Source organism: Ambystoma mexicanum, chromosome 6q, assembly GCF_040938575.1.
Source record: "Ambystoma mexicanum isolate Mex_15411 chromosome 6q, UKY_AmexF1_1, whole genome shotgun sequence".
In the NCBI taxonomy this organism is placed as follows: domain Eukaryota; kingdom Metazoa; phylum Chordata; class Amphibia; order Caudata; family Ambystomatidae; genus Ambystoma; species Ambystoma mexicanum.
The window spans coordinates 1,179,169,693-1,179,190,274 of record NC_090937.1 but is presented as its reverse complement, the minus strand read 5'-3'; the positions used below and the strand labels follow the sequence as shown (position 1 = coordinate 1,179,190,274).

The 20,582-nt window shown below is 52.6% G+C and overlaps 1 protein-coding gene across 8 annotated transcripts in view; it reads right to left on the bottom strand.

Annotated features, from left to right (window-relative positions):
* The window catches only part of TMEM156 (transmembrane protein 156), a 222,432-nt gene that overhangs the window by 38,736 nt on the left and 163,114 nt on the right, over positions 1-20,582 (bottom strand). For 7 of the 8 annotated variants that reach the window (XM_069631795.1, XM_069631798.1, XM_069631800.1 and 4 more), the window contains one exon: positions 15,184-15,279. The exons of the other annotated variant lie outside the window; for it this stretch is intronic. In XM_069631795.1, the coding sequence (XP_069487896.1) occupies positions 15,184-15,279 (96 nt within the window). The remainder of the gene's footprint in view (positions 1-15,183; positions 15,280-20,582) is intronic. 8 annotated transcript variants of the gene reach the window in all.

Genomic DNA, 20,582 nt, shown 5'->3' with positions numbered 1-20,582 from the left:
GGGGGTGAACAGGGGAGACACGGGGCATGAGCGGTGGGGGGGAGAGGAGGGAGACATGGGGCACGAGCGGGGGGTGGGGGGTACAGGAGGGAGACAAGGGGCATGAGCGGGGGGTGGGGGTACAGGGGGGAGACACGGGGCATGAGCGGGGGGTGGGGGGTACAGGAGGGAGAACGGGGCATGAGCAGGGGTGGGGGGGAAGAAGGGAGACACGGCACGGGGCATGAGCGGGGGTGGAGGGGGGAAGAAGGGAGACATGGGGCATGAGCGGGGGGTGGGGAGGGTAAAGAAGGGAGACACGGGGCATGAGCGGGGGGAAAGAAGGGGGACACGGGGCATGAACGGGGGTGGGGGGGAAGAAGGGAGACACAGGGCATGAGCGGGGGGAAAAAGGGAGACACGGGGCATGAGCGGGGGTGGGGGGAAGAAGGGAGACACGGGGCATGAGCGGGGGTGGGGGGGGAAGAAGGGAGACACGGGGCATGAGCGGGGGGGTGGGAGGTAAGAAGGGAGACACGGGGCATGAGCGGGAGGTGGGGGAGGAAGAAGGGAGACACGGGGCATGAGCGGGGGGTGGGGGGAAGAAGGGAGACACGGGCATGAGCGGGGGGGAAGAAGGGAAACACGGGGCTTGAGCGGGGGTGGGGGGGAAGAAGGGAGACACATCAGGGCATGAGCGGGGGGTGGGGGGGAGAAGGGAGACATGGGGCATGAGCGGGGGGAAGTGGGGAAGAAGGGAGACACGGGGCATGAGCGGGGGTGCAGGGGAAAGAAGGGAGACACGGGGCATGAGCGGGGGGTGGGGGCAAAGAAGAGAGACACGGGGCATGAGCGGGGGAGAAGGGAGACACAGGGCATGAGCGGGGGTGGGGGGGAAGAAGGGAGACATGGGGCATGAGCGGGGGTGGGTGGGAAAGAAGGGAGACACGGGGCATGAGCAGGGGGGAAAGAAGGGAGACACGGGGCATGAGCGGGGTTGGGTGGTCGAAGGGAGACACAGGGCATGAGCGGGTGGTGGGGGGGAAAGAAGGGAGACACGGGGCATGAGCGGGGGGTGGAAAGAAGGGAGACATGGGGCATGAGTGGGGGGTGGGGGGTGTAAGAAGGGAGACACGGGGCATGAGCGGGGGGTGGGGGTGAACAGGGGAGACACGGGCCATGAGCGGGGGGTGGGGGAAAAGGAGGGAGACAGACACGGAGCATGAGCGGGGGGTGGGGGTGAACAGGGGAGACACGGGGCATGGGCGGGGGGTGGTGGGGAACACGAGGGAGACACGGGGCATGAGCAGGGGGTGGGGGGGTAACATAACGGAGACACAGGGCATGAGTGGGGGTGGGGTTAAGAGGACAGACACGGGGCTGAGCGGGGAGTGGGGGGATACGGGGCATGAGCGGGGGGTGGGGGTACACAAGGGAGAGAGACACGGGGCATGAGCGGGGGCTGGGGGTACACGAGGGAGACACGGGGCATGAGTGGGGGGTGGGGGGAACAGGAGGGAGACACGGGGCATGAACGGGGGTGGGGGGTAACACGAGGGAGACACGGGGCATGAGCGGGGGGTGGAGGGAACAGGGCAGACACGGGGCATGAGCGAGGGGTGGGGGGTAACACGAGGGAGACACGGGCATGAGCGGGGGGTGGGGGGAACACGAGGGAGACACGGGGCATGAGTGGGGGTGGGGGGTACAGGAGGGAGAACGGAGCGGGAGATGGGGGAAGAAGGGAGACACGGCACAGGCCATGAGTGGGGGGTGGAGGGGGACAGGGGAGACACGGGGCATGAGCGAGGGTGGGGGTGAACAGGGGAGACACGGGGCATGAGCGGTGGGGGGGAGAGAAGGGAGACACGGGGCACAAGCGGGGGGTGGGGGGTACAGGAGGGAGACAAGGGGCATGAGTGGGGGATGGGGGGTGCAGGGGGGAGACACGGGGCTTGAGCGGGGGGTGGGGGGTACAGGAGGGAGAACGGGGCATGAGCAGGGGTGGGGGGGAAGAAGGGAGACACGGCACGGGGCATGAGCGTGGGTGGAGGGGGGAAAGAAGGGAGACACGGGGCATGAGCGGGGGGTGGAGAGGGTAAAGAAGGGAGACACGGGGCATGAGCGGGGGGAAAGAAGGGAGACACCGGGCATGAGCGGGGGTGGGGGGAAGAAGGGAGACACAGGGCATGAGCGGGGGGTGGGGGGAAAAAGGGAGACGCGGGGCATGAGCGGGGGGTGGGGGGGAAGAAGGGAGACACAGGGCATGAGCGGGGGGTGGGGGGGAAAGAAGGGAGACACGGGGCTTGAGCGGGGGGGTGGGAGGTAAGAAGGGAGACACGGGGCATGAGTGGGGGGTGGGGGGAAGAAGGGAGACACGGGGCATGAGCGGGGGGTCGGGGGGAAGAAGGGAGACACGGGGCATGAGCGGGGGGGAAGAAGGGAAACACGGGGCATGAGCGGGGGTGGGGGGGAGAAGGGAGACACATCAGGGCATGAGCGGGGGGGAGAAGGGAGACATGGGGCATGAGCGGGGGGAAGTGGGGAAGAAGGGAGACAAGGGGCATGAGCGGGGGAAAGAAGGGAGACACGGGGCATGTGCGGGGGAAAGAAGGGAGACACGGGGCATGAGCGGGGGGTGAGGGGAAAGAAGGGAGACACGGGGCATGAGCGGGGGGGTCGGGGGGAGAAGGGAGACACGGGGCATGAGCGGGGGGTGGGGGGAAGAAGGGAGACACGGGGCATGAGCGGGGGTGGGGGGGGAAGAAGGGAGACACGGGGCATGAGCGGGGGGGTGGGAGGTAAGAAGGGAGACACGGGGCATGAGCGGGAGGTGGGGGAGGAAGAAGGGAGACACGGGGCATGAGCGGGGGGTGGGGGGAAGAAGGGAGACACGGGCATGAGCGGGGGGGAAGAAGGGAAACACGGGGCTTGAGCGGGGGTGGGGGGGAAGAAGGGAGACACATCAGGGCATGAGCGGGGGGTGGGGGGGAGAAGGGAGACATGGGGCATGAGCGGGGGGAAGTGGGGAAGAAGGGAGACACGGGGCATGAGCGGGGGTGCAGGGGAAAGAAGGGAGACACGGGGCATGAGCGGGGGGTGGGGGCAAAGAAGAGAGACACGGGGCATGAGCGGGGAAGAAGGGAGACACAGGGCATGAGCGGGGGTGGGGGGGAAGAAGGGAGACATGGGGCATGAGCGGGGGGTGGGTGGGAAAGAAGGGAGACACGGGGCATGAGCAGGGGGGAAGGAAGGGAGACACGGGGCATGAGCGGGGTTGGGTGGTCGAAGGGAGACACAGGGCATGAGCGGGTGGTGGGGGGGAAAGAAGGGAGACACGGGGCATGAGCGGGGGGTGGAAAGAAGGGAGACATGGGGCATGAGTGGGGGGTGGGGGGTGTAAGAAGGGAGACACAGGGCATGAGCGGGGGGTGGGGGTGAACAGGGGAGACACGGGCCATGAGCGGGGGGTGGGGGAAAAGGAGGGAGACAGACACGGAGCATGAGCGGGGGGTGGGGGTGAACAGGGGAGACACGGGGCATGGGCGGGGGGTGGTGGGGAACACGAGGGAGACACGGGGCATGAGCAGGGGGTGGGGGGGTAACATAACGGAGACACAGGGCATGAGTGGGGGTGGGGTTAAGAGGGCAGACACGGGGCTGAGCGGGGAGTGGGGGGATACGGGGCATGAGCGGGGGGTGGGGGTACACAAGGGAGAGAGACACGGGGCATGAGCGGGGGCTGGGGGTACACGAGGGAGACACGGGGCATGAGTGGGGGGTGGGGGGAACAGGAGGGAGACACGGGGCATGAACGGGGGTGGGGGGTAACACGAGGGAGACACGGGGCATGAGCGGGGGGTGGAGGGAACAGGGCAGACACGGGGCATGAGCGAGGGGTGGGGGGTAACACGAGGGAGACACGGGCATGAGCGGGGGGTGGGGGGAACACGAGGGAGACACGGGGCATGAGTGGGGGTGGGGGGTACAGGAGGGAGAACGGAGCGGGAGATGGGGGAAGAAGGGAGACACGGCACAGGCCATGAGTGGGGGGTGGAGGGGGACAGGGGAGACACGGGGCATGAGCGAGGGTGGGGGTGAACAGGGGAGACACGGGGCATGAGCGGTGGGGGGGAGAGAAGGGAGACACGGGGCACAAGCGGGGGGTGGGGGGTACAGGAGGGAGACAAGGGGCATGAGTGGGGGATGGGGGGTGCAGGGGGGAGACACGGGGCTTGAGCGGGGGGTGGGGGGTACAGGAGGGAGAACGGGGCATGAGCAGGGGTGGGGGGGAAGAAGGGAGACACGGCACGGGGCATGAGCGTGGGTGGAGGGGGGAAAGAAGGGAGACACGGGGCATGAGCGGGGGGTGGAGAGGGTAAAGAAGGGAGACACGGGGCATGAGCGGGGGGGAAAGAAGGGAGACACCGGGCATGAGCGGGGGTGGGGGGAAGAAGGGAGACACAGGGCATGAGCGGGGGGTGGGGGGAAAAAGGGAGACGCGGGGCATGAGCGGGGGGTGGGGGGGAAGAAGGGAGACACAGGGCATGAGCGGGGGGTGGGGGGGAAAGAAGGGAGACACGGGGCTTGAGCGGGGGGGTGGGAGGTAAGAAGGGAGACACGGGGCATGAGTGGGGGGTGGGGGGAAGAAGGGAGACACGGGGCATGAGCGGGGGGTCGGGGGGAAGAAGGGAGACACGGGGCATGAGCGGGGGGGAAGAAGGGAAACACGGGGCATGAGCGGGGGTGGGGGGGAGAAGGGAGACACATCAGGGCATGAGCGGGGGGGAGAAGGGAGACATGGGGCATGAGCGGGGGGAAGTGGGGAAGAAGGGAGACAAGGGGCATGAGCGGGGGAAAGAAGGGAGACACGGGGCATGTGCGGGGGAAAGAAGGGAGACACGGGGCATGAGCGGGGGGTGAGGGGAAAGAAGGGAGACACGGGGCATGAGCGGGGGGGTCGGGGGGAGAAGGGAGACACAGGGCATGAGCGGGGGTGGGGGGGAAGAAGGGAGACACGGGGCATGAGCGAGGGTGGGGGTGAACAGGGGAGGCACGGGGCATGAGCGGTGGGGGGGAGAGGAGGGAGACACGTGGCATGAGCGGGGGGTACAGGAGGGAGACAAGGGGCATGAGCGGGGGGTGGAGGGTGCAGGGGGGAGACACGGGGCATGAGCGGGGGGTGGGGGGTACAGGAGGGAGAACGGGGCATGAGCAGGGGTGGGGGGAAGAAGGGAGACATGGCACGGGGCATGAGCGGGGGTGGAGGGGGGAAAGAAGGGAGACACGGGGCATGAGCGGGGGGGAAAGAAGGGAGACACGGGGCATGAGCGGGGGTGGGGGGGATGAAGGGAGACACGAGGCATGAGCGGGGGGGTGGGAGGTAAGAAGGGAGACACGGGGCATTAGCAGGGGGGTGGGGGGTAAGAAGGGAGACACGGGGCATGAGCGGGGGGTGGGGGGAAGAAGGGAGACACGGGGCATGAGCGGGGGGAAGAAGGGAAACACGGGGCATGAGCGAGGGTGGGGGGGAGAAGGGAGACACATCAGGGCATGAGCGGGGTGGGGGGGAGAAGGGAGACATGGGGCATGAGCTGGGGGAAGTGGGGAAGAAGGGAGACACGGGGCATGAGCGGGGGAAAGAAGGGAGACATGGGGCATGAGCGGGGGGTGCGGGGGAAAGAAGGGAGACACCGGGCATGAGCGGGGGTGGGGGGAAAGAAGGGAGACACGGGGCATGAGCGGGGGTGTGGGGGGGAGAAGGGAGACACAGGGCATGAGCGGGGGTGGGGGGGGAAGAAGGAAGACACGGGGCATGAGCGGGGGGTGGGTGGGAAAGAAGGGAGACACGGGGCATGAGCAGGGGGGAAAGAAGGGAGACACGGGGCATGAGCGGGGGTGGGGGGTCGAAGGGAGACACGGGGCATGAGCGGGTGGTGGGGGGGAAAGAAGGGAGACACGAGGCATGAGCGGGGGTGGGGGGGAAGAAGGGAGACACGGGGCATGAGCGGGGGTGGGGGGAAAGAAGGAAGACACGGGGCATGAGCGGGGGGTGGGGGGGAAATAAGGGAGACACGGGTCATTAACGGGGGGTGCAGGGGAAAGAAGGGAGACACGGGGCATGAGCGGGGGTGGGGGGGAAGAAGGGAGACATGGGGCATGAGCGGGGGGCGGGGGGGAAAGAAGGGAGAAACGGGGCATGAGCGGGGGTGGGGGGGTGGAAAGAAGGGAGACACGGGGCAGCATGAGCGGCGGGTGGGGGTGAACAGGGGAAACACGGGCCATGAGCGGGGGGTGGGGGGAAAAGGAAGGATACAGACACGGAGCAGGGGGTGGGGGTGAACAGGGGAGCCACGGGGCATGAGCGGGGGTGGGGGGAACACGAGGGAGACACGGCATGAGCTGAGGGTGGGGGGGTAACACAACGGAGACACAGGAGCGGGGGGTGGGGGGAACAGGGCAGACACGGGGCATGAGCGGGTGGTGGGGGGTCACGGGGCATGAGCGGGAGGTGGGGGGACATGGGGCATGAGCGGGGGGTGGGGGTACACGAGGGAGAGACACGGGGCATGAGCAGGGGGTGGGGGGGTACACGAGGGAGACACGGGGCATGAGCGGGGGTGGGGGGAACAGGAGGGAGACACAGGGCATGAACAGGGGTGGAGGTAACACGAGCGAGACACGGGGCATGAGCGGAGTGTGGGGGAACAGAGCAGACACGGGGCATGAGCAGGGATTGGGAGTACAGGAGGGAGACACGGGGCATGAGCGGGGGGTGGGGGAACAGGGCAGACACGGGGCATGAGCGGGGGGGGGACCAGGAGGGAGACACGGGGCATGAGCGGGGCATGGGGGGAACAGGGCAGACACGGGGCATGAGCGGGGGTTTGGGGTGGGGGAAGAAGGGATGCACGGGGCATGAGCGGGGGTGGGGAGGAACAGGGGAGGCACAGGGCATGAGCTGGGCTGGGGGTGAACAGGGGAGACACGGGGCATGAGCAGGGATTGGGGGGTTCAAGGTGGAGGATGTTGCTAAGGCACCTAAACGCCTCACCAAGTTAGCTGGAGGCCCTGTGCAAATGCTTCCCCAGTTACCAGCTCTCATACAGTGTAATGATATGACTGTCAAAATACCTGTTAGTGTGCAGAGTGAAGTGCCTGGGAGAGTCCTGTTGGGTAATGACCTGAAAACTCTTGGAGTTGTGTCCAGCACCCCCAGGCCTCCCAGTAAGAGGAGACAGGAGCTCACTAGGCCTGCAAAGGAGAGGACCTTAAGAGGCTCTCCAGAGGAGTTGATAGAAGAAACTATCACTCCCACCCCACAGGAGTTGCTCACTGCTATTTCTAGGAAAACAGAGGCAAAGGGGAAACCCAAGACCTCAAGGAAAAAGTCAGACAGCACCCCTGTGCCACCAATAATGTCATCCCCAAGATTGTCCAAGATCACACCTCTGATCCCTCCACCTGCTGAGGCAGAGAGTGGGGTACAACCTTGTGTAGTTGAGCCAGTTTCTGAAGAGTCAGATCTGGAAGAAGACACTGTTTTGGTTGGAGATCTTGACCCTGTTGACCATCCTGAGCTGCAGTCTTTACTGGCAGAAGGTGGACCCAATAGGGCAGACTTCAGCAGAGGACAAAGAGAGTGTCCTACTCTCGAAGGTCTTCGACAACAGGCTGCTAACCAACTTGATGGGCAAGAAGTTGGAAAGCATAGGTTAAGCTGGGAAAATGACCTCTTCTACAGTGAACCAACAGAGTCTATCCCTGGGGACTGCAATAGAATTGTAGTGCCCCTTGCCAACAGACTCCAGTTCCTACAATTGGCACATGAGATACCTTTGGCTGGTCATTTGAGTTTCAAAAAGACCAAGAAAAGGCTCTCCTTATACTTCTACTGGCCTAAGATGGGTTCAGAAGTTGACAAATTCTGTAAGAGCTGTCACACTTGCCAAACCTCTGGCAAGAGTGGAGCCAAGAATGTGGCACCCCTGGTGATTCTTCCAGTGGTGGGAGTTCCTTTTGAGGGGGTGGGCATCGACATTGTGGGTCCCCTTGACCCTCCCACATCTTCAGGGAACAGGTGTATCCTGGATGTAGTAGACCATGCTACAAGATACCCAGAAGCCATACCTATGAGAACTGTTATGGCTCAGGCTGTGGCTAAGGCTCTACTTGGTATTTTTACCAGAGTAGGGTTTCCTAAGGAAGTGATATCCGTCAGGGGATCCAATTCGATGTCCCACTACATGCAAGCCATGTGGAAAAACTGTGGTGTCACTTATAAGTTCTCTACAGCCTACCATCCACAGACAAATGGACTGGCAGAGAGGTTTAATCGTACTATGAAGAGCATGATAGGTGCTTTAGAAGAACCCCTTAAAAAAAGTGGGATCTTCTACTGCCATGCCTTCTCTTTGCTTATAGAGAAGTCCCTCAGGAGGGAGTTGGTTACAGTCCCTTTGAACTTCTCTATGGCCATCCAGTCAGAGGTCCATTGGCCCTGATTAAGGAGGGGTTGGAGAGTGCTCCTTCCCCCAAGCCAATCAGAGTGACTGACTATGTGATAGGTCTCCGGAGGAGAATGTCACACATGATGGCAGAAGCTAGTGATAACTTAAAAGCAGGTCAGGCTCTGGTCAAACATTGGCAAGACCAGAAGGCCAGCATGGTTGAGTTTACTCAAGACCAGCTTGTATTAGTTATGGTGCCAATAAGGCAGAGGGCCTTGCAGGACAAATGGATAGGACCCTTCAAGGTTGTGGGCAAACTTGGAGAGGTGAACTATTTGGTGGACTTAGGCAGACCTAAGGAGGCTTCCAGAGTCTTTCAGACCAACCGTTTGAATGCATATGTCTCGAGACCAGAAGTGGGAGCTTTACTTCTAGCTTCAGCTCAAGAGGAGGAGGAGAGTGAACTTCTACCTGACCTCCTCAGAGGCCAACCTTTGGATGAGAAAATAGAGTCAGTCTCTCTTCTCAACTGACATCTGAACAACAGGAGGAGTGCAAAGTTCTGTTAAATCAGTTTGCCTCCCTGTTTTCACTTTCACCAGACTTGATCCCTTGGGGCCAGCATGATATACTCTCTGGTGACTGTTTACCTGTAAAAAGCAGAGGTTACAGAATGTCAGAACATGTGAGATCCCACATCAAAGAAGAGGTCAACAAGATGCTTGATCTCGGGGTTATAGAGCCCTCTGCAAGTCCATGGTCTAGTCCAGTTGTTCTAGTACCAAAGGCAGGATCCAAGGAGTTGAGATTCTGTGTGAACTATAGAGCTCTAAATGCAGTCACTAAGACTGATGCCCATCCTTTGCCAAGGACAGATGAACTGGTGGATAGACTTGGCTCAGCCAAGTACCTCAGTACATTTGATATGACGTCAGGCTATTGGCAAATAGCCCTGACAGACCAGGCCAAGGAGAAAACTGCATTCTCAACCCCAGCCGGCCTCTACCAGTTCAAGGTTATGCCTTTTGGATTAAAGAATGCACCTGCTACATTCCAACGGATGCTCAATCAAGTTCTGAATGGGATGGAGGACTTCTGCATGGCATACTTGGATGACATTGCAGTGTTCTGCCCTACATGGAAAGAATGTATTGATCACTTAGGATATGTTTTGCAGGCTCTTGAGCAGGCAAATCTGACCATAAAGGCGAGCAAATGTCAAATTGGTCAGAACAAAGTGGTCTACCTTGGTCATGAGGTAGGAGGAGGTGAAATAAGGCCATTGCCTAGCAAAGTACAAGCTGTAAAAAACTGGGCCACCCCTACTACTCAAACCCAAGTGAGAGCTTTCCTAGGTCTCACTGGGTACTACAGGAATTTCATAGAGAACTATGGGACCATAGCTTCTCCCTTGAATGTGATCTCCTCTCCAAAATTCCCTAAAAAGTTTAGATGGAATGAGGAGTGAAAATCTGAAGAAAGCCCTTTGTCAAGCTCCAGTCCGAAGAGCTCCTGATTATCAACAACCCTTCATTGTGCAGACAGATGCCTCCAATACAGGTATAGGTGCAGTCCTTGGTCAACTGGACGAGAAAGGTAGGGAGCACCCCATTTGCTTCATCAGTAGGAAACTGAAGGAACCAGAAACAAGGTGGGCAACCATAGAGCGTGAATGCTTTGCCATTGTGTGGTCTCTGAAGAAGTTTAGACCATACTTGTATGGATCTACTTTTGTGATTCCGACAGACCACCAACCCTTGAGATGGTTAATGCAAATGAACGGGGAAAACCCAAAACTTCTGAGATGGTCAATCTGCCTGCAAGGGTTTGATTTCACCATTGAGCACAGAGCAGGATGTCACCACCAAAATGCTGATGGTCTCTCTAGGATGTTTTTAACCGACTAGAGGTAGAGATTCATCCAGGAGTGGATTAAATCCTCCTGTCCCTTAGTCTGGGGGGGGGGGGCGAGTGTTAGGGAGAATTCTACAGAATGGCTAATTTCCCTTACCTACTGAGTCCTTCGGCAGCTTTGCTGGATTTCTAGGATTCATTTTTTTTCACCTGGTAAGAGTGTGAGCCTTTTTTCCCACTCTTACATGTGTTTTGCGGTGTGTGTTTTAACATTCTTGTGTTCATAGATTGTGGAGCCTCACCTACTCCATAGGCATAATCTTTTTACAGTGTGTTACACAGCACCTTCAGTGCAGTGACACAGGATTGTCTTTTAGACTTTCCAACTCAGACTCCATTTTCTGGAACTGACTACTGTCTCCCAGAACATGTAAAGTTGCCATTGACTTTATTAGTCTCTTTAAAAATCCACAGACCCAGTGCAAACTATCTTACATAGAGTACTGTAAAGGGTTAATACTTATCTCTTTTTGTCTGTTTCTCTTGGAGCATTGTTTCGCTCCCTTTTCATCAAGACTTGGCTGGTGGCAGTGTTAACTACCCTATTTTTACTACTGCGGTTATCTTAAATAACCTTGATATTGTTTTAGGCTATCTTGGTAGCCTCGAACTTAAACTCGCTGGACCATATACGTTTTATACGGTTCTGGCTGGGTCTATTCACCATTTCATTTTGAAAATGCCTTTCTCGTGTTTTACTCCGCGCGCCAAACCAAGTTTGGTTCCTTTGTTCACCGTCTTTTTACGGGCTTCTCCTCAGAAGCCCTCCTTAGGCGCCTGAAAGTCTGGGTAGGCAGGATGTGAGGGAGGGGTTTTAGGACCCCTGCCATGGGTTCACTTGGTATCCCAAGTCACACTCCTGTTTGATTGGCTAGGTGACTGTCTTGCCAGGACAGCCACCCTGCTGTGTGATTGACAGCCAGGCTGTGTGAATGGGGGAAAACTGCATAAAAAGCAGGTCTCTGGGATTGGAAAGGCAGAGTCGCCACTGGAACGAAAGAAACGAGGAGGCACTGACAGAAGAGGACCCCTACAACGACTGAACCGCCCGGTGAAGCCCTGCTGCAGGTTTGAATCTTCAGACTCCAACGACAGAGAAGATCTACCAGGAATCTTCTTCCCCTGAGCTGGTGGGACCAACCAGTTTGCCCAAACTGTAAACCAGGACTCCCTCCTCTGGTCGAATTTGCTGTACAGAGCTACAGTGAACCGGATTGCCAGGAAGGTCAGACCCTGCTTGGGTTTTAAGGAGCGCACCTTTTATCTGTTGCTTTGCTCTGCTGCTGGTTTCTTCCCTGGGCAGTGCAGGACCCTCCAGTCTTCCTACTTCATGTCAGTCCGACAGTCGCTTCAGGAACAGTGAGCCTGCAGGACCTGCCAGGAACGTCCGCCTCAGCTACAGCTTCTTCTCCATTTAAAGGTACTGTGCGAATCTGGTTGTTTGTTTCGTCCAACCGCGGTGAAGGTGTGTGAAACCTTTTGCCAATCCAAAAGCTTCTCTACTCTTTAAACTAACTTTTCTGCCGACCAACTTCATCCGGAACTCTTGGCAAAGACTTAACCGCAAACTACCCTGAACTGTGTGATCTCGAGCAAAAGACTTTTGTCCTATTGACTTTGGCCCTAAGCCTTTTTGATTTGATTCTATCCTTGTAGTTCTGCTTTCTAGATTGCCCTGCTTAGTTACCTGTTGGTGCTGCTCAATTTGTATCTAACTTTGTCTTTCCCTCTCTTTTTAAATTGTTGGAGTGCCGTTTTGCTCACACTTCATTTTTGAGCTTAACTTGTCCAGAATCTATTGGGAGTGGTGTGGTGTATTAAGAGTGTGATTTTTCAACTGCTTTACTTTAGTGAGATGTTATACAACTGATGTGGAAATAAATGTATATTCTTTTACTCAGAAACCTTGAGTCGGTGTTTGTTTGAATCATAGTAATTGCTGTCCTTTGTGTAACTATTGATACTGCTCACTTGCTCTTGAGATAAGTGTGGCTGCTCAGCCATCGCGACCACTTTACTGTGTAGTACCAAAGGTGAATTTGTACTGTCACTTGTAGTCTTAATTGTGTGTGATGTTCCCAAAGGGTACTGCACATAATTCTGCCTAACAGGAATGCCCAAATTGCGAGCTATGTTGTGAGGTAGTCTAATAGGAAAAATAGAGGGAAGGGGTGAAATGTTAGAAGCTGCAAGGTAGATCACCTCCATTTGTAGGCACTAAGCATCTGTCAGCAAAGTGTAATTTCAGTGGTGAATGGTGTCTAGGCAGTCTGTGATGTAAGAAGATACATCTAGGCTGAATAAGAGAGGGAGAAAAGATGTGTGTGTCTTCAGGAAAGTGATGATGCCAGAGCCCAAAGGAGGGGATGAGCTTTATAAGGGATGGTGTGTAGAGAGCAAATATAAGAGGACCAAAGGCAGACCCTTGAGGGACCTAACCAACAGAGGAGTGGCTGTGAATGTCTCACTTTTCCAGGAGATATCAACTATGTTCACAGCTAGGCATAAGGCAATCCCGACAAAGGGAATACCCTGAGTGACGAGGTGTGCCAGAGACATGAGGAGAGATCAGTGGTATAAAGTACTGTATTAAAGGCAAGAGAGAGTTTAGGGTGGATGAGGATGGAGGCTAGAGAGGAATGATGATGAGAAGTGAAGAAGTTAGAGACATGGGAGAGCGTGGGCTGACAACCCTTTGCTAACACAGTCATTCATATAATTTTGTCACATAAGGAAGTGTTCCTTTAACAAACGCAGCTCTGCTGGATTGGGTGTCTATGAATATATTGGCCAAAAAAGTGGCAGATTCCATATCGACAGAAGTAAACAGCGCAAGCCATCAAGGATGTGGAGGTTAAACCTCTTATTTCAGGACACATTGCGGAATACACATTGCTTCTTCAAATGACTACAGCAAAGCACAAAGAAGATAACTATTTTGTTTTTATTTATTTTTTTCCAATGAAGTGGGGCAGCCTTTGGTTACAACAATATAATCCTTAGGTAATTTTGACTCTGGAACTTTGATCGCTTTGTCAGCTCGGAAATCTGCGTTCAAAGTTACTGTCCTGACTGACCGCAACCACCAGACATATTACAAAAAACAATAATTAATTCTAGCATACACAATTTCCAATATCAATATGCTACTTACAAACTATTATCAATATCCAGATGTTTTCCAAGACTCTAAACAGAATGTTTTGCCCCCAATCAGTAATTTGGCTGTTCTAGCAATCTCTTACCAAATAAAACTGCACTCTTTGAGTGTTTGTTGTCAGAACGAAAATGCCATCTTAACATCCACAATGTCGAGGACACACGATCGAGAGAGAACCCTACTAATGCATGTTGCTCTCTATAAACAGTGATAAACGGTAACAATCCTAATAAGACTCCAGTAAATGCACTGCCCAAATTCTGTGCTAGAGTTGTGAGATCTTCAAAGATCTTGGAAAACTCTGTTTTGCCTCCCTGCACCCACATTTGTTTCTCCAAAAATGCATGCAGTGATCTTGAAGAGGAGCGGATCACAATGTAATAAAATATGCTTTCTAATTTTAGCTCTGCAAAGCTTTACCGAGCCCCCAGCTTGGCTCAGTGATCTAATCTGCTCTGTGCTACTTCGCTCAGCCGTCATTTGTGCGTTTGCAGGCCTGATTTGCTCAGCCGGTTTCATTTCATCAGCCTGAAAGGTGCACCACAGGAGTCAATGGGCCATGACTATCACTGGGTCTAGGGTAGGGTGACCAGATTTTCAAATAACCGGGACAGGCCACAACACCGAGACAGTCCTGGCAAAAGCGGGATGTCTGATCACCCTACGTGGGGGCCATCCATCACTTAAAAGCAGGCTTTCTACATGCTGGCCACACTATTGTTTTCCAAATGTGCATCTTACACTTTCATGAAGAAAAAAAAAGACATTTCCAAACTCAAAAATGCTGCTTAAACTTATATACTTATATATTTATAAGATGTTATATGCTCGTCAAACTGCTTAATCACAAATAAATGGTTCTGTTGTGCTGGCAGCAGTTATTAGGCCATTATTGTTTTTCTATAAGGAATTGCAAACAGCCATACGATTAACAACCAGTTTTGAATATATAACATCTCAGCAACGGTCACTCAACCTGCTGAGCTACCCTGGTAGCCTTCTACTTTAGAGCGTGTCTATGGATACCTTAATGTACTAAAATTGATGGAATTGATGTACAGTCTGGAGCTTGCAAAGAAGCAGCATGAAAGAAACTGCACAATTTTTAAACTATTAGTTTGAACATTTCCTTTGAGCGGAGTTCAACTGCCAGCTCTGCCCCCTTGGAACTCCGCCCCTCGGAACTTCACCCCCTCCTCCAAGCTCTGCCCCCACCTCAGCCCTTGTGGGATCCCCCTTTCCTTTTCTTCCATTTCCACCACTGGGAGCATGGGGTGCATTTGCAAAAATTCCCTTCTTTTGCTCCTCATTGAATTTCTAGTTTTTGAGCTAATCCTGCAAAGTTTATTGAGTTTGTTGGAAGCCTCAATCCGAGGCTCTGTGTAATGTAATACAATGTCCGGGAACATGGCAAACGTCCTTTGCAGTGGGTTACTGTTTTACAATATTCAGTATTAATAAAACATTTGATCGTTTTTTATGTTTTCCAGCTACAGATGATCTGCATTTGAGGCTCAGCATGTCAAAAAAAGGCAGTGTTTACATCAAGGCAAACATTTGGTGCAGGAACTCTTTTTTGCGATTTACTATCCATTGTACAATAATCTAAAACCAAACCGATTTGCATTACTCATTTCATTTTTAAGATGTATTGTATTGATATCACATGTTTTAACCTACCTGAAATTGTCTTAAGACTCTTGGTACGTCTAAGATCTGCAGCGGTTCTGCTTTCACCTGTGTGTATCCCCGCAGGTTCTGGCGTGTGCTCATATTCTAAATTATCAAACAATACAGTAAATGAATACAGAGTGGCAATTGTAGTTCTAAATGTATTGATCATCTATATATTTGGTTTCCATGTTTGCAGCATGGTGCCAAATTGAACCACAAGTAAAAATTGTCCTTCCTACATATCATGAGTACTTTTATAAAAATAATGCACAGAAATTAAGCATGGACATCATTCATGGGTTGCAGGGCCGATGTCCATAATACTGGATCGCTAGCACATGCAGTCCGTGCTGGAAATTGAATAAAACCTGCCACCTTGAAACTTGAGGAGAACCATCTTCGTTTCCGGAAGCTCCTCAAGACCTTCCTCTTCACCTCTGCCTTTGCACCTCTTCTCCCCTGCTGATCTGCTTTCTCTCTCGGCACTGTGCACCTGGCTACCCTCTGTCCTACGGGCCCAGGTACCTGCTCACCATGCCACCCTCCTGCACTGCCTCCGGGCCACCCCTTGCACTGTGGCCTGTATCTGTACCCATACAGTCCCCCACCCACTCCTCTTCTGCACTTATCAGATACACCCTATCTGACTAACCTAGCACTTTGCCACTTACCAGCTGCACTACCACTGTTTATCACCTTTATTTATTTATTTGACTTATTATTTATTCTGCTCTCTATGCTCCGCACTTTCCTATGTCTCCCCCTTCCATGCACGTTCCCCCTTTTCCCGTTCCCCATGCACTTGCACGTTCTCAATGTCACTTGGCCTAGTAAGATCGTTGTTTTTGTTTCTCCCTTGTTCCCCTCCCTTCGCCTGGTCGCGCTCTGATATACCTGTGTACGAGCGCGATATAAATAAAATATCATATCATATCAAAATAATCTGGGAACCCTCCCCTCCTTCAGGGAGGGTAGGGCCGAGGGGCGGGGTCTCAGGCCATACCACGCAACACAGTATCTTTACGGTACTCAAGCCTAGCGATGTGTATAAGAGCAAAGAGCAATTTGGTAACATGAGAATGCTCACCATTTTAAATTTGAAACCTGTCTGTCTGTGATAGTGATTCATCAAGAAACTCTTGTCAGCAAGAAATATAAGTTGGTCTCTGCTCTTTTCTTTGGTATCAATACTCACCCTAACAAAACATATATGTAAATTGCAAGACATTTATACTGATTTGGACAGCTTCTGAACAGGATCTGAGGATTTGACTGTTTCTGCATTCAGTCACGCGAGCCAAGTCTTCTGAAGCGCAGGATCATTGTGCGTGAGATCTGGGCTAGCCCCAGGACCCAAGGCACTCCGGGAAGAGTCGCTTTGCGGAGCTCCGTTCCGGAATTTGGAAAGGCACATATATAAGGCCCCTTTGTGCTCCACCGCCTTCCATAGTACCAGCAAGGAAGTGAGGGTGCAGTAGGTATTGTGGGCCGCAGACATTGATGCCTGGAGTATCCTTCAAGGCTCGTCAGGGGTTGCAACCAAAACGCCTCTGTTTTGCTGGAATTCTTTCTCCCATCTTTTCACTGCTTCTTGGAGATGTGGTTATTTATTATTTTTACACGTATTGGGGTCTAATATATACAGTGTCCTGTGAATTCCTCGGGGTCAAAGGCTGTGTGATGTCTGCTACCGTGCTGTCATGATGGCAAAGATCATGTTATTTCACTTTGTGTGATGTAAGGGAGGTGAAGTGGCTCTCCCTATGATTTTGGCGAGATGACACCATTGAAATCATAGCTCCTGTAACTTTAAGTAATTATTATATCAGGGAATTTTGGGGCACGTTCAGATCGCTGCAAGTCTGCTTCAGAGGGAAATGCAATCATCAAGGATGGCAAACCAACTCTTGAGGAACGCACACATGAGTTCCTTGCTTTTTTGAGGGAAGTGGATTTAACATGCGTTTCAATTCTTCTTGCTTAATAGGCTTATCAGCTTGTATCTCAGCTCGTAGAAAAGAATTCCGTCAGTAACATTAGTAGTTGATGCATTCCTGGGAGGAACCGGCAAAGTATAAAATCTGCTCACCTTTTAAACCCAGCAATCTGTAGTGAAATATTCCCTGTTAAACAAAATCCTAATACGAAACAAGTGCTCCTGGTCTTGTGGATAAGCATCTGCACTGGGAACATGACAACCTGAGTAAAATCCTGGTAGCCAAATACTTGAGCAAGCTTGCCAACCTCAACAAAACACAAGGGGTAGCTGTCCACCCACATGTGTCCTTTACTTGTGCCCTGCAAAAGCAGCCACAACCAGGAGAAAATAACTGCACAAGTGTCCATGATTGCAACCACTCTTGTCACATCCTGGGCAAATACTCACGATGTACTTGCCCTCTCATCATTTCCCCTCCTCACCCCCATGTTCTGGATTTCAACAATTCTCTGCTTTATAAAGATAACTTGAAAAATACACATACCATAGTGTCACTCAAATATATAAATCTTTATAGAACTATGTTAGGCAAAACATGTACAATTGTGCCATTATTTCCACAATCTTGACTAGGAGACTCCAAATATCAGAATGCAATTCAGCAAAAGACCAAAAAATCATCTCTCAGAGAGCACTGGGAACATAGATCTTTAAACCACATTGGAGCATATTATATATATATGTATCACCTAAGTGATCAAGCGGTTTGCATACCGCGAAACGCGTCGTTCCTCTTTTATCAGGATGTTTCCCTTTCCTGCGCATAAATACCATTAAAGAAGAAACTTTTGTTGCCAGGAATCCTTGTGGTGTCTGCTTTTCCTCTTATTTTTTGCACAGATATTTTGTTCCACTGCAATTGCTCTTGAGAGTGCACTCCACCAGCAGCCTTTCTGTGGAAAAGCTTCCTTCTGCCATATATATAATATATATATATAAATAAATATATATATATATATATATATATATATTATTTTCATTTATTTATGTGTTATAGTTCACAAGGAACTTTTCACATTTAACAACTGCCAACTCATTACAAACACAACTTAACTTACACAGTGCAATGATAAAGAAAATCTAAAAAGATTAAAAGCGAAATGACACAAACATCACCTAAACACAACACAATGGACACACGTTACATTTCATTACATAACATTAGCCCTTTTTAAAAAAAAATCTATTTAAGAGCCAATCACATGGAGAACATTAGATTACATATTAGACCCTAGTTGTAACCAGGACGGGACCCCCGCGCCACTTATCTCAAGAACACGGTCGCAGACCTGATGTCTTGCAATTAATTAAAACTTTGTTTATGGGGCGAATTGCGGCCATCAACCATTTGAAGGATTTGTCAGTGAAAATACGTTGCCACACCCACCCTAGGTGGGACTCCTTAACATCCTCCAAAAGGTTCCAAAAATGTGCCTGACGTTGTGTAATCAGTACTGGGCAATTAAGCAATAAATGGCATATTTTCTCAACCGAATTTGGCATTTTACAAAATCTACAGGACCATTATATTCGGTGGATTCCTCCACGGGCACCCAGAATTTCATTTGTTGAATACAAGTTCAGCCTAAGGCAAAGGGCCTGCCCACGCCAAAAAGGCCCCGGACATTTACTTAGGTAGTGCGGTAGCGTGTTACAGGGTCTAGCATCAAGCAATAGACCAGCATATAGATGGTACTTCCTAGCTTGGGAAATCGTCTGAATCCAGTCAGACTGCCAGAGTCTCTTTTTATCTTTTAGTGGGAACATTAGGAGAATCTCCACCGTGGAGTCAATGGGCCTCATTACACGTAAGCCGGTAGGGGGTTAACGGGGTCGGTAGAGCTGCCGGCCCCGTTAACCCCCTACCGCCTCATTACGAGGTCTCCTCGCGGGACTCGCTAAGGACGCCTGGTAAAATCAGGCGTCCTTAGCGGGTCCCGCGAGCAGACCAGGATGCAAACAACGGGCCCGTCATTAACGGGCCCGTTGTTTGCGTCCTCCCCATTCCCATTTGAGCCCTATGGGGGCTCAAATGGGAATGGGGATGTACAGGGACTGGGTTCCCTGAATGGGGAAATATCGGGCCCTACAAGGTTGGAATGGCCCAGTATTTCCATTCAGGGGACCCGGTACCCAGTATTGGGGTAGCGGCATGGCTACCTCCATTGTCATAATGAGGCCCAATGTCCTTTAAAATTTCTAGGCACTGTTGATGCCAATTTACAAGGCCAACAGGAGACCCAGAAGCTAAACAACATTTTAGGATCCTCCACATTGAGCCCTCTTCCGCCAGAAGGTTCTTTCACAGGAAGCCTAGATTTTCCAAATTGGCCGTTGCCTCCAGCAAAATCAAACCCACTTCATAGCTTAGCACTGGTACTGGCACACATGCTTGCAACTTCAGAGTTCTCTTCCAAAAAGAGCCTAGAAGCTTAGGCCATTGCCCTCTGAGAGAGAAAAATAACGTCTGCGCATGATAAGTCACCACCGGGACCACCTTCTTACAGTAATACTCATGCACAGGAGTTACTGTAAAAAAAACATATTTCTTAATTAGCCAGACAGCCTGTGCCAACAGCACAGTGACCTTTTGTTTCTTTGCGTTAAGCTGTCTGGCTTTACTATCAGTCAGGAAGATGGACCCAAATATACAAAGTAGTCCACCTGCTTAAAAGCTTTGTTTTCACTGACCACTTGAAAACTCCTCCTGCCCTCCCTGCGGTAGCAGCCGTGTAGTTATGGTTAAGTTGCTCAACCCATTGGTAGAACACTTTTTTGGCGGCAGCACCGGAAAGTGTGGTGAGGTTTCGTGCAGGGGGTCAAAGTTATGGCGGGGGTTCCCAAAATGTGTGGTTTTTTTTATCCATAGATGGAATGGAAATAATATGTTGCTGACACCTACAGCCCAGACCGCTCTACAGGCTTTCACCAAATTTGCACCAGGAGTGGTGGCTTGGTCCCAAATGCGTGTTTTTATAAATTTGGTGTAAATCCGTTCAGTCGTTCGTTTTTTAATTGGCTGAAAAGTAGGTAAAAAAGGAAACTAGTGATTTCTGGGTTCGGTATGCGGACTCACTTCCCTGTTTGGTCCGTGGACAGGCCTCCAATTGGCCCGGAGAGCATGTGATGTCCGTGGCACCGGATTCGCCCACTGATTGGATGGTGAAAAGCATGACGTGCTTCATATGTTTTGGAAACACCTGTCAAGTTGGATTCGCGGTCAGTACTTATTGTCCTTGAACATAGCTGTTAAAACATATTTAAAAAATCACAACATTTCACTTGTGAAACTAATGAAACAATCTCTGGGGAGGTGAGAGGTGATGAATATGGGATGGGATATGGCCATAAAAAGCCCCAAAACAGGTGGTTTTGCATCTCTGATGTCCGCGAACAGTTCAGGGAC